The sequence below is a fragment of the Orbicella franksi genome, chromosome 4 (assembly GCF_964199315.1).
Source record: "Orbicella franksi chromosome 4, jaOrbFran1.1, whole genome shotgun sequence".
NCBI classification, from domain to species: Eukaryota; Metazoa; Cnidaria; class Anthozoa; order Scleractinia; family Merulinidae; genus Orbicella; species Orbicella franksi.
The window spans coordinates 13,868,515-13,883,050 of record NC_138148.1 but is presented as its reverse complement, the minus strand read 5'-3'; the positions used below and the strand labels follow the sequence as shown (position 1 = coordinate 13,883,050).

Below are 14,536 nucleotides of genomic sequence, written 5' to 3'. Positions count from 1 at the left end.
CCAAGATAAGGGGGAGGGGGCCGGATGCTTTTAGATGCAATACCGTAAATCGTAACGCCCCCCTCGAATAAGCGCTCCCTTCGAGTAAGCGCCCCTGGTATCAGCCAAGATTTAAAGTAGGCGCCCTGCCCCCCTCGAATGAGCGCCCCCTCCTCCTGCCCTTCCCCCCGTTTTTTAGACGAGTAATGAGACAACAACGATTGTATAGTTTTCGTCGTGTGGTATTAGATTTGCACATTGTTTCAGTTTGTGAACACGTTAAGTTTGGAAAAAAATTACAAGTGCTAGCGCCAACGGTGCCGCGATTTGAACTTTAGGATCAGCCTTTTATGTCGATGAACAGTTTATGTTGTTGTTTACGCGCGGATGAAGTTTTTTCCACGATTTGGGAAAAATGAAATGAGCGACCCCCCCTCCCCTCCCCCTCGATAAAGTGCCTCCCTCAAATAAGCGCCCCCCTTCCTCTCCTAAAGACTTCCTGAGGGAGGATTTACGGTCCGTGGGTCATTCGTCCATTCAATTTCTGTTTAAAGTCAAAAATTGAAAATTGATGTCAATTTTTGATTTTCATGACTTTTTACAGGAGCCATAATCGGGGACGGAGACCGTAAGTCTTGGGATCCGCGCGCACCTATGACAATTTTTCTATTTTTAGAACAAATTGCGCCATCCTGACGTCATATATCCGCGCGGATTCACGCACATGTCCGGGGCTCTCGCGTGGATGTTGTCACGTTGCGTGATCAAATGGTGAGAGTTGAGAGATTCTCTTGCGTATTTTTCACAGCGATGGCGGCGTCGACAAAACCTGGATCGGATCGGACCGGATCACGGATCGGATCACGGACCGGATCACGGATCGGATCACGGATCGGATCACGGATCGGATCACGGATCGGATCAAGGAAAAAAAAATTCAAAATTCAAGATTCAAAATTCAAAAGTTTGTTGAGCAAATTACACTAGAGTGACTACTGTGAGCAGAACGTTTTATTTAATTCAGGTGTGATATTCCTTTATTCTTTTATAATATCAAGCCAACTGGGAGCTGGTCACAGATGAATTTTTTTCAGGCTGTTGGGTTTTGATTGCGATGATCAATCATGTCTTCATATCTTTCTCCGCAGTTCAGATAAATGATATTTCGTATATTCGCTTGCATCAAAGGTAAACTGTCATAAAACGCGTCAGCATGGTAATAATAGGACGAACGTATGAATCGAAACACAAAAACTAAAAACACTAATAATATTAAACACCTGATGATTTCAAACAATTTCCGTTTCTGAGACAAGTCTATACTTTTACAAGATGTGAGTTTGGAATACGATATTTCGTACTGGAATAAAAGGAAACAGACCATTTGTATTTCAAGGAAATATAGCTGTTTTACAAAAAAATATAGGAATAACATCGATAGTGTGAACGATAACGCAACCCGAGAATAGACAACATTTTAGGAGTTACGTCACGATTTTTGAAGTCATTTTTAGGGTCGTAAAGAGTTGCCTTTATATGGAATAAAACCTTAAAATGATCGTGTTCTAGGATAGAAAGCACTTAAGAGGCAAGAACAAATCAAAACGGAATAAGGATCGTTAAGGATGGCAAAGATTAACGAGGACTACAAATGACGAACTTGAAAAACTAGGCTAGTTTTTTCAAGATGCGCAAATCGTGACGTAGCTCCTTTAATGCAAGTCATGTCCTTAAGCTTTCGTACGTAAGCTTTCTCATTAACTGTAACGCTAACTGTAACGTTCACATTTGACACGAAAAAGTAGCCGAGAATTAGCTACTGATACTAACAACAATTTCAAAAACGAGAATGGGAGGTTCACGTAAGTTTCAAGCCAGCTAACGATCAAATATCACTACATCTGCCTGTTCATTACAATTTAAATTCGTCGTAAATCAGGCGCTTGTGTGGCTTTTTAAATGACCTCTTGTCATTCTCTTTACTTAACATGTCATTGCGTCAAATTCGGGATTCTTATTTTTATTCAACATATTTTAGTTTTCCACTTTTATTTTTTATTTATTATTATCTTATAAACGATTCGATTTTTTTTTTCTTTAAAACGTTTTTTTTTTTTCTATGATCCGATCCGTGATCCGATCCGCGATCCGATCCGTGATCCGATCCGTGATCCGGTCAGTGATCCGGTCCGTGATCCGATCCGTGATCCGGTCCGGTCCGGTCCGATCCAGATTTTGTCGACGCCGCAGCGATGGCAGGGAATAAGGCAGGGAATACGAACCAAGGCACTTATATGTAGTTTTATGCTCAGAACTAACGGAAAAGGTGGGTTTTTCAGGGTAGAAAACAAGACTTAAATCTCGCGCTGGAAATGAATAATAAGATCTGCTCACACTAGTTGTAAGCTTACGCGTATGTTTTTACGTTTGTTCTGACTTAAGAATATAGCAAGAAAACTCTGTACTCTGGTATCGAGTTAATTTGTGAGTTTCTCAGACAATGGTTAATCATAACCAAAACCTGTTTTGATGGTTTCTTATTGTTTCTGCTTGTTTGGTGAGTTTGCAAAAGTTCAGTGAAAGGAAAGTCTGACGCGTACAATTAGCTCATTTGCATAGTGCAGCTCGTGCACTTTCAAGTCCGAGTCGGTGTTTTCAATTGTCAACAAATCTTGACAAAGATTTCTTTCGTTATCTTTTGTGCTGAGATGCTGCAACAAATTTCACGAACGCAAAAAAGGCTACTAACATCATGTGTGTTTCTTCAACATAAGCATAGTGAAGTTTTACACTGCAAAAATGAAAATAGACAAGGAGTTTTGATAACTCGATCAACAAAATCGAAATCATTATTCCAAGTTGATTAAAGAAAGCGTAATCGTAACTTTGGTGATTATTTCTGCTTTATTCACATATTTTCAGCTCAGCTAAATATGTTCTCAAACATTTATCAATCTTAAACACATTTAAAAACTATAGAGCTATTGTTTGAGTTCGATGTACGCTCTCACACGAAAGTGCGATGGAACTTCGGTGCAATTTGTCATGTTTACTGGCTGCACAAAACACGCATCGGCGGGCGCTCTCATTTATCGACAACAGAGAATTTACTGGATTTTTGCACGAATAAAACTGAGCAATATCTACGGACGTAAAGTTATTAAGCCTTGATGAAACATCAAGCGCTGCTTACAATTCAAGCGAAACTCAAACTAGCAATTATTTTGTTTTACTTTTCGGTCGCGATAGACTGACAAATTCCTTGCAAGCGCGTGGCAAGAGGAGCTAGGAAACTATGAAGTCCTGAAGCTCTGCTATATCTAAATATATCTAGCTAGTTTTTTGCTGTGTAATGGAAAAGCTGTTAATCTTCAACATATGTGAAATTTAAAGTGGAGTAATGTACAGCTCATGTAAAAGAAGCATCCGTCGGAACACAATTTGGTCAGTGATATATATAAGCTTAGAGCGGAACATACCTAAATTCGACACTGTCTTACTTCACTCAAACTGGAGCAGCTTACGACGAAAATACTTAAGCAAAATTCCAACAGACGTAAACGCGTTGAGTTGTGGGCCAAAAACATGAAAAATTTCGGGAATTTCGGACGCCATTTCCCCCGCGCGACATCCGCAAAAATCCTCGCAGCATGTACGCGCGTGTGCCGCAGGTGATGGCGCAATTTGTTCTAAAAATAGAATTATTGTCCCATATCATGGGGACAACCCCAATACTTGAAATGGCGCGCGCTTACGGTCTCCGTCCCCGATTATGGCTCCTGCTTTTTATCGTAAAAAATAAGAAAGTGCCAAATCGAAAATATTTGACTTTTTTCCTTACCGTGAATGATCCCTGGATCATTCACAGTAACTTACAAAAAGCCAATGAATGGAGGTTGTGACGCAGTGATATGTAACAGTTGAACGCATGCGACGTGCCCAGTGGCAAAATCACCAGTTTTCAACGCAATGCTGGGGAGCTTAGACCGAAGCATACAGCAGGTACCAGTTAAACGTCACAGGTCGCTGCGCATTCAATGAATCCGTTTTATTATAAATAATAAAATAGCACTGCGGGCGCACAATGAGAACCTCGTGCTAAAGTTTCTCATCAAAACACAATTCCAAATTCGAGATTTTTATGAAAGAAAAACACTCGTCAACAAAAAGTTGATTTCATTTTGAATCAGCGTAAACGTGGATGGATCTTTGTGTTTATGACAAGAGGTGTTCCCCGAACTAGAAAAGAAATATCAATCATTTCGCTGGTAAGTCAATTTTGATTGAAATTGTGTGGTTTTGCCCAAACTATAGTTTTCAAAAACGGTCTTTGAGAGTCGTTGGTTTTATGATCCACAAAAACCAGCGAGCGAATAATTATGTTCTTGTAAATATGTTTCGCTTATGATTCGTAGGCTTAACAGTTCTTTAAGGTAAACCTATTTATTTTGCGACACAGTATTGATCTAAGCCTAACAAGCGTGAATGCACTTTTATTAACAAATAGCACCTATTGCAAAGAGTAGCCTAAGTTACTCACTGTCGATAAATATCTTAAAACGGGCAATAATGAATTTGCTGACAGATGAAGATCTGAAGACGATAATTATTTAGAAAGCGGTGTGATGTACACTACATGCGTGTGTTTAGAAGATCCAGGTAGACATTTAATTTTACCGGTCGGACCGGTTAATGCCCAGTTAAAGTATCTCAGTACACCTAAAAAAAATCACTTAAAATCAATTTAAACAATTTACTTTGCTGAGGAGCTCAGTATAGGCTGACTAAGTATTTGCAGGTAATGGGCTCCTGCTATTTGTAGTTACTAAATGACTCGCGATCGATCTTATTCGGATATGTAGCTAAACTGGTTTGGTTACTTGAGTTGTACCTTGTGAAGCGCAACGATCTATATCAAGGAGAGTAATCATTTTAAATACAATCAAAGAACGTCCAACCTCACGTTAACGAAACCTTATTAGGGGGAAATGGGTTTTGAAATTAACGTTATCTGAGGATACCGAAGGAATCATACCTACTCGGCCCGTTACACTCTTTCTTTTTTATAAGAATATATTTTATAAGAACATGGAGGCTGAAATTTGCGAAATTTTAAGAATATTTTAAGAATAAATCTGAGGCTGAAATTGTGAAAAGAATATAATTTCGTGCGTTGAAAATCTGTAAATACAATACAAAGATATGTCTTTACTTAACTGTATAAAATTATTCCTTTCGCTAAACGGCAAAACTGGCCAACAAACAGAACACTCTTCACTAGCGATAGCCAAATGTTCAATGATAAGCGGTACATTTAATGTATTTGTGCAACACAAAATATGTACAATGCAAAAGACATGAACTAAACACCAAACACTTGTAATTGATACCCCTAAACATCCTTAAACGGAAATGTCATATGCTATAATTTAAAGAATACCACAAGAATATTTTCAGCCTAAAATCGGCAGAAAAATAGGAATATTCAGCCTGGGCCGGAAAAACAATATTCTTATAAAAAAGAAAGAGTGTATGGGAAGTGTCCTCCTTGTGACATTTAAGGCTACCAATGAAGAGTTCGTGTTACCACTAAAAGAACTCAGTGATCCCTCACGAGAGGTGCTGCAATAGTTCGATTCAGGAACCATAAGCTTGAACTGTGACTCCTCTTCGACTGTATAGCTGGAATCTGAATTCATTCTCGTTAAACAAATATACAGCTTAGAAGAACCAGAAATTCACAGATTGGTAAGTTTTCGCTCGATGCCGTTTAAACCGTCAAACGTTTCTAATCATGATCCGAGAACGCTAGGCTTTAGGAGAAGAGTTCTGGTCAAACCTCCCGGTCAAACCTGTGATAGGAAGGAAAGCTGGACAACAAAAGAAACGTGAAAAACCGACAGAAGTCGAGCCAAGAAAAGAGAACCAGTTAAGGCAAAAGCGCAAACCTGACGGAACTAATAGGACAACCTTCCGGACATTTGTAGGCCGTGGAACATTAATCCACAACGTTTCATTCATAATCGTCTTTTGTCGGTTAATTCACACTAGGTAACCAAGTCGGCAAATGGTTATAATTTACTGAGATCCTCGAGGAAACCACGAATAATTGTGTACCATGTCTGCTGTTCTAGCGCCATTTTTCGATCATCCCTGTGATGCAAATAAGGTCGATTAAATTGAAAATGACGAGTCGAATTTCTCCTATAGCTTTGCTTATGGACTGGACTTGCTAAAATGTAACTAACTAAGCACTACTATGGTGGTAGGAAGTGAAAACCTCTTTTACCTCAGCGCCCGAAATCTAGTTTAAAATTGGACGAGTGGCGGGGTCGAAAGACAATACCTCCCTTGAAAAAGAAAAACGTACGACATGCCACATTGAAACCGAGCGCTGTAATTCATTTAGAAGACTCTAACAGCTAACTGTTTTGCTTTCCATATGGCAAGTAATGTATTGTATTGTAAGAAAAACATTAATAGTGGTGTAAATAGCTCGTATTGAAAGTAATGTATGTGTTTTGTCATTTTTCTTTAAAAAAAAACTGTTTTGCTTTCCTCGTACAGATTGAAGGAGGCCCCAAAGAGAGAGGGGCGTGTAATGAAGAAGGGAGCGACAGGGGAATACATCAAAGGCTGCTTCAGACCAGTCCGTGTTCTTTTTCTGTTTCTTCTTATCACTACACTCGCTGTCTTATTCAAGGAGCTTTGGAAGCGACATGAACCCGTGAAGAAACCAGCCCAACCAGCTCTTGACTTGGGCTGCCTCTACACGGTGCAGCCTCCACAGGGAGCGCAAGCATGGCAGCTTATATCGTTCACCATCAGTCCAACACCCAACGACAAATGTAACGTTGACGCACGAAATGCCATTCGTGACAAAGGAGCGGGAGGCTCGAACTTTCGCCTCCAGGCGTTTGGCTCACAAGAAATGGTCACGGGCAGCGTGACTCACATTGGTGATGACATTTACAATGCTACCCTGCGGTTAACATTTGCGGATGAGTATATAATCCTGGTTATCTTAACCTACGTTAATAACGACAGTCTTGAGTATCGATATCATACGAAGGCCGTTCTGCAACATGTACAGAACAGCCCCTTTGACCTACCCGTTACTTCAGGCCCTGAACCCCAGGGATACACCCGATACTGCACTCAAGAAGAGAGCGGAATTGCCCCAGGGAGATGGGTTGAGTGTGGTAGTATTCCAGGTGTCGAGAGATGCGGCCAGTGGCAGCTTGATCCTGTTTATGATTTTGATCAAATCCACGGTTTTCACTGGCTGCCTTACTTCTGCCAGTTGCATCATTACAGTAGCGACGAGATCAAGAAATGCTTTGCCAGGCAAGGTTGGTCAGAGGTCGTGTTCACTGGTGACTCGCACATGCGATATAGAACATATCACTGGGTGACGCGTTTACACGGCTCGTGTCACGGCTGTACTAAGACGCACATCAAGATGGTGTTTGAAAAGATCCCACGCATTGAGTGGGTGTTCGACGCGCGTGGAACGCGTTGGCCCCTCACCTTTCCCAACATCTCAATGCCTCACGAAGTGTACGTTCACCCGAGAACCAGACGGTCTATGTTCTCTAAGGGTCTACCTTCGACTGTATTTAGCGGCAAACTCTTTTTTATGAACTTTGGACATTGGGTTTTGCGAGAAAGTACAAAGACATCATTCATGGCTGATAAAATCCGCGCCTTTACACAGGCAATTCAAGCAATGAATCGCTCTGAAGGAGGGGTCAAGCGATTTCTCTGGGTGAACACGGTTAGCTTACCATGGAGAGAGGATCGCGCCATGATCGAATGGCTAGAAAATCCATCCCCGGCTCGCGTGGCACAGTTCAATGGTCTGACAGACCAGGCTATCAGGGACAGTGGTGTCCAGATCATTGACGCATTCCAGATTTCAAACAGTCGAATAGGCGCCACCCATGATCAGACACATTATGCCAAGAGGATGGAGAGAGGGGACTGCGGAGGAGTGGTGGAGAATGCTATCAGTAATGTAATAGCTAACGCCCTGTGCAATTACGACCCTTGGTAAAACCTTCCCTAGTTTCTAGGCCTAAAACTTTCACCGTAGTCGGTACATTCGGGTCACGTGGTCCGAACGAAAAACAGTGAAAGGTTTCACTGGCCATTCGTCACCGAAATGAAGTAATCACGAAGATCTGGAAACAAAACAGACTTCCAGACTTAAGAAAGCTTGAGTCAGTCGTCAGCCAAAAAGGTACAAGTAGGCATTTACCGTACCCAAATTCGGCCACGTGAGCATAATATCGTAGCCATATCTGGTCAGTGACTTGATATCGCAGGATATCAGGACAGTAGACATGGCTTCTGATAGGCTTATTGCGAATTTAGGTACGGTAAATATAAATACAATATCAGTCTTGCTGAATGATATATAGTGATCAATGACTATTCTGGATGCTCCTCCTGAACGATGACGTCAGCTGTTTTTCAGGTGAAACCTCGTGATTAATGACGTCATAACATTGTTAACTTGTAATTCATAATCAATGGCATTGAATTATTTTACCTCCACGGGAAAAAAATGACGACGAAAGCTAGTATAATGCTGGATGACATTGAGGACAAATTTTTAGTTGTTTTTTTTTATTTCGTTTTATAAAAGTAGAACAGAAAGGAAATAACTGCTTTCTAACTTTCACTTAATCCACGAAAAAAACTTTTTTATTCGTTTTCGGGAGTTATTTAAACAAAAAGAAAGGTTGTGTCAGCCCAGGAAAGTATAAGAACGCCTTGGAAGTAAATTATTTCACTCTATTCGGACTTGACCCTGGCCCACTAGCGGGTCATAGTTTGAGGCATTTTTGTCCTGTCTTCGCATTTCTTGTGCCTTTTTGTTATATATGAAAGAACAGCAGTAATGAAATAAAATGGGGCATATTATTCTCAACAATGTTAGCTGTCAATCTATGGTCCCCTGTGTCCATATTTCAAGGTTATTTTAAACGGTGACCGTAGAAGAATAAGATACTTCTCACTCTACCTCCACGATTTGGTGTGGGGTTTTCGCGTGTAAAGATCCATCTCTCATTTAGTGACCACTAGGGAGCCCCACACTCAAATCGTCCCACCTTCATATATACCGTCTCTGATATAACTATTGGATATCTCTCTTTATCCACTAAGCGAGGAGGTACCGAAACTGGTCTCTGGGGCTTTTGTTCCTTGGACTTCTCCGTCTTAGTTCTACATCTGCTTCTACTACTAAAGGCGTTTCTCCTCAAGAACCACTACTTGATTAACAAATGTACACGTACTTAAATAACCTATCGGTAGCTATGTGTGGGCCACATGGGACGAACTGACCTTGGAAGAGTAAACATCTATTTTTAGAATATTAACCCAAACACTATTACACGGCTTTCAGAAGTGAACTAAAAAGTTCTTGAAACAGCTAATAGAAACTAAAGTTTAGAGAACAAGAAACCTAAACAGGATCTTTGTGGGAGATTCAGACCAAGGCCAGTAGACAAACCCAAACATGACCGTCGATGGGGTATTGTTCGGGGGTAAGTATTCTTGATAAACTAAGATAAACAACATGAAGTCACGAGACTCGGTGGGTGGGCAGTCGGGTCTTAGAATCACAAGACTAATGTGGTATCTACAAAATGATAAACAATCGGTAATCACATATCAAAAATGCTTAATTCTATACAAGTTTTTGAGCTTTATGACATAACTGCTAGCTTGGACTTGATTTTCTGACGATTTGAAGACAAAGTGATTTCCTAGCTGGAACTTTGCAGTTGCATCGCTAGGGAACTCTTTTCTTTTCTTATAAATGGTGAGGTCTGGAAACGAAGCCTGACTGTGTTCTACCCGACGATGATGTGTGCCTTGCGTACTATTTCTTCACGGTTTCTTCTCCATAATTCGAAATAACGTGGGAGAAAATTGTCCAAACATTGCTTTATCTAATTAAATAAATACAATGTATGGTTTTAGACAACGTTATTGAGCAATGCCATGACATCATATGACATGTTCAATTTGTAATTTTTGAAGATCAATAACCATGGTAGCAATTACGTCATGATTAAGATATGAAGGAACTCTGAAAAGGAACTTGTCTGGCCCGCTGACCCTTCTCTAGCAACAACGACAGTCGTCAAATTATGTCCTCAAAGCACACGTTTTCTTCTAATATTTATTTATAAAGGTATCACTTCTCATGGTGTATTTCTCGAATGAATGCTTTTATAAGAGAATTCAAGAGCGGGTTAGGAATCCAGTGAAGTTGCAATTTACTTTAGAAACGAATCAAAGTTATTAATGAATGGATGCACGAACACGTTTCATAAAAAATCCGCCTAATCCAGGGTAGATTTTAATTTTGTTTTTTCATGCGGGAGGGAATGTGCCATGTTTAATATCAATCAGGCTTTTAATAATCCTTTTTAATCCTTAACTTTTATAAAGCTCTTTAGAGAATTTAGAGCGTCAGAAGGGCACATGTGAAATGTTTAAACAAATTCCATGTTGCATTTTTTTTAACAATTTTTTTTAATTAAAAAATCTTGACTATTTGCTGATACCTGATGGAACAGAATTGAACTCAAGAATAGTTATCTCATTTACATAGTCGATTTGTAACAGACCATAGCCGATATATTTAAGTCTCTTTTGAAACTGAGGGACAAAAGAAACCAAAAAAATTGCAATTGTGTCCTGAATGCCTTGGAGCCATGTTGACCCATGTTAAAACGTTGATATAGTAAAAGTCGGCCCCAAGATGTAGACCAGTATTCTCGGGTTATAAACCGTTATAAAACTTAGGTTTATATACAAATTAAAAAGCTTAGTTAGGATATCTTTCGGTCGGCGGGGAGGCTTATAACTGGAGTAGGTTATACGGGGGGGGGGGGGGGGCTAACAAACGTTTTGGAAATGGTCTGACAAGAAACGACTTGAGGCTCTGATGAGCGCTATATCTAATTCGATTTTACGACTCAAAATGTTGATCTGTGCTCTTTCCTTGAAAACCTATTTATTACTTATTTTCAATTGGTGTGCTAAGTAAAATGTTTTGTGAGGACGATAGTAACTTAATATGAATAAGCTGGAAGCGGTTACTTATACCTGGGGGTAGGGGAGTTTTCAACCGGAATATTTTCATCCATGTTTGCAGACAGATGACCTCATGCCATCGACAAGAAGGCTGGAGAGTCCATCTTGCCTTAGCTATTAGTAATGCTAACAGTTTTGAGGGTAAAAAGACTATTTCGAAATAAAAAATTCGCAGACATGTTTTTGTTGTTTATATGTTAAACTAGCTACTGTCCAAATTTGAGGGCAAAGGAGCAAATTCAGTTCCCTTTGACTTGTAGCTTCCAAAAGGTTAGCCGGACGCTCGCATTTAAAGGCCGTGAAAAATTCGAAAATTCATTTAATTTTGAAATTAAAATAGCCATAGCTCTATAGGATAGAAATTGATGTAGGGATTTAGAAGGTATACTATAACCTAGCACATTGATGTAATCGAAATATCGTGGTGAGCGGTACCTTGCGAGCAGAGCCGCTTCGATCTGCTCTGCTCAGCAGAGCAGGTGAGGGGAAGATCATGCTGAAAATCGACGTGTACTTATTGGTTCTCAGATAACATTTTGTGTGGGAGGGCGATATCGCACAATTCCGAAGGCCAAAGGAGAGTCAAAATAACATTGCAAAGTAACTGGGTGTATATCCTGCGTACTTTTTCGTAATTCAAGTACTTCAGTTTATTTTTAGTGCCAAATCCACATTGATAAACAACAGTGTTGTCACTAATAAATAATGGTAATAGGAATGAGTGGAGTCCAATTCGGTCTGTAATCATACGAGTGATTAACAAAACCGGACGACCGCGAAGCGGGAGTCCGATTTGTTAATCACGAGCATGATTACAGACTGAATTGGACGACACGATGTTCTGTTACCAATTAATCAAAACTATGACAACATTCGAGAACCGAACAAACCATCGATTGATCGCTGAACGATTACACGTCGTTACGAATGTTGAAAAACACAGCAGTTTACACAACAGAGTGCACCGCAACAGCGCGGGCAAAATGACGCGTACTGTCCAATTACGAGCATGACGTGTACACTGTCCAATTAATGCTCAAACCGGGCTGCTGATAGCGAATCACGTTCGAGAATTTTGTTATAGTTTTGATTAATAGAGAAATCTATGTAATCGATGGGTAATCGTTGCTCAGTCACCCATTAATTATTACCCATGATCAATGAGTAATCGATGAATATTCCATAGGCCCAAAAATTTTCGGTCATCAATTAGTCATCGATTGCATTGATGGTACTGATGAGATATTGATAGAATCTCGTGGCTACGCAAATAATACCGGTATGCCAGATCGAAAATAAAGAAATAAAAACAAGTTCTTCAATGTATATGTACAAATCTCCTTTGCCTATTATTATCGTCGCGAACCCTTCCCGTAAAGAAAAACGGGAAATCGTAATAGATAGATGTGCAGTACACAAAATATATGTAATCAATGAGTTTTCAATAAGTAATTAATTGATTGATTAATTGCTTGCTTGATCGCTTGCTTGATTGATGATTTGATTGATTGCTTGTGTAATAATTTATTGAGGATTGATTAATTGATTGATTCATTTATTGCTTGATTGAATAATGATTGATTGATCATTGATTGATTGATTGAACAATGATTGATTGATGATTAATGATTGATTGACTGATTAATTGATTGATTGATTGATTGATTGACTGATTGATTGAATAATGATTTATCGATTGATTGATTGATTGACTGATTGATTGATTGATTGATTGATTGATTGATTGATTGATTGATTGATTGCTTGGTTGCTTGCTTGGTTGCTTGCTTGGTTGCTTGCTTGGTTGATTGATTGATTGATTGATTGATTGATTGATTGATTGATGATTGATGATTGATTGCTTATTTGTTTGATTGATTGACTGATTGAGTGAGTGAGTGAGTGAGTGAGTGAGTGAGTGAGTGAGTGAGTGAGTGAGTGAGTGATTGATTGGTTGGTTGGTTGGTTGACTGATTGATTGAGCAATGATCAATGAGTAATCGATGACTAATCGGTGACCAATAATGTTTTGGCCTGTCGAATACTTATCAAAAATATCGATTACTCATTAATTATTCATTGATGCTTTTATATAGTGATTACCCATCGATTGCTTACAGTAAAAACCCGCGTGTAAGAACCTACATTTTTTGAAGTCTGGCAAAATAGGTTCTTGGATTTTGAGGTACTTATTGGCAATTAAGGCTAATTTTGATTACCAGAAAAATAAAAAAGCTCTGGTTTGGTCCTTAAATATGAAGTATTTATTCACAACTGTATTATAGTAAGCCTAACACAACTGATTACATATTGTATATCTAGAGTTGCCTCTATAACAAGAGTTCATCACTTTACACTCTTTTTTATGTAAGAACGTCTAATTTTGGTGCTGGGGTTAAACATTCTTATATTTTTTTGCGATTTGAGGCTGAACATGCTCTTAAGATGTTCTTAAATTTACATGGCATACAAGGTCAACTACTTTGATAATACTTCAGACTTTGTATCATGATCACCTGATGACTTTGATGGTGTGGAAGTTATTTTGGAACAGTTGTAAATAAGGTTGCTGATTATTACAAACCAAGATGTGTGTCACGCAATAAGAAAACCATTGTTAAAGTTATACGAAACATGCTCTTAAGTATTTGTGTTAATTTTACATTTTTTGTTACCTATATTTTATGCTTGACATTTAATACATTGGGATTAGCAAAATAGAAATGTTCTTAATTGACTCTCAGCCTCAGTAATGTTCTTAATACGTTCTTAAACGTTTTCAAACGTTCTTAACACGTTCTTAATGCGTTCTTAATACGTTCTTAATACTTTCTTATCTTGGTTAATCTCAGCCTCAACGTTCGTATAAAAAAGATTCCTATTTAAACTAGTGAGACAACTCAGATAGTGCAGAGCGCAGTTGATAGCTCTGGTACAGTAGTCCCATAAGTACTCACCCCTGCTCGGTTCACTTCCGGTTTGTGTCTAACTTGGTAGTCTGCTACGGCTTTTCCCCTTTGCGGTGTGTATGTTTCAAGGTTGTATTTTAATTCAAGGTCCAAAAATTACGCACAAATTAATTACTACTGGTGTTTTACGTTGATTTTTCGTTCATTTTAAATTCAATAATGCACTGAAGCAGCAAACGTGACAATTTAGCTCTTCACGCCAACTTTGTAACTTAATACTTTTGTTTTCCTCGCAAAGGCATGTAATATGAAACCCTTGTTTTCTCCAAAACATACGGAAGATGTCCTTGTTTTTTGGAGATAAATGAAAGAAAGTTAAATATCTCATGTAGTGATGAAGAAACGGAACAGAAACGATGTTGTTTTACTAAAAATGCAAATTTTTACCGATGAACAAGAACTAATTTAATTATCAGATAGTCACGAAATACCACTTTCTTTTTCTGTTGCCACCTTTATTGTTAACAATAAAA

General features: G+C 39.0%; 1 protein-coding gene across 1 annotated transcript; it reads left to right on the top strand.

The window, feature by feature from the left end:
• Positions 1 to 5,667: 5,667 nt before the first annotated feature.
• LOC145485318 (uncharacterized) lies at positions 5,668 to 9,131 on the top strand. The gene has a single exon (XM_081464000.1). The coding sequence runs from the start codon at positions 6,581 to 6,583 to the stop codon at positions 8,033 to 8,035; it is 1,455 nt and encodes a 484-aa protein (XP_081320126.1). The 5' UTR covers positions 5,668 to 6,580; the 3' UTR covers positions 8,036 to 9,131.
• Positions 9,132 to 14,536: the final 5,405 nt, after the last annotated feature.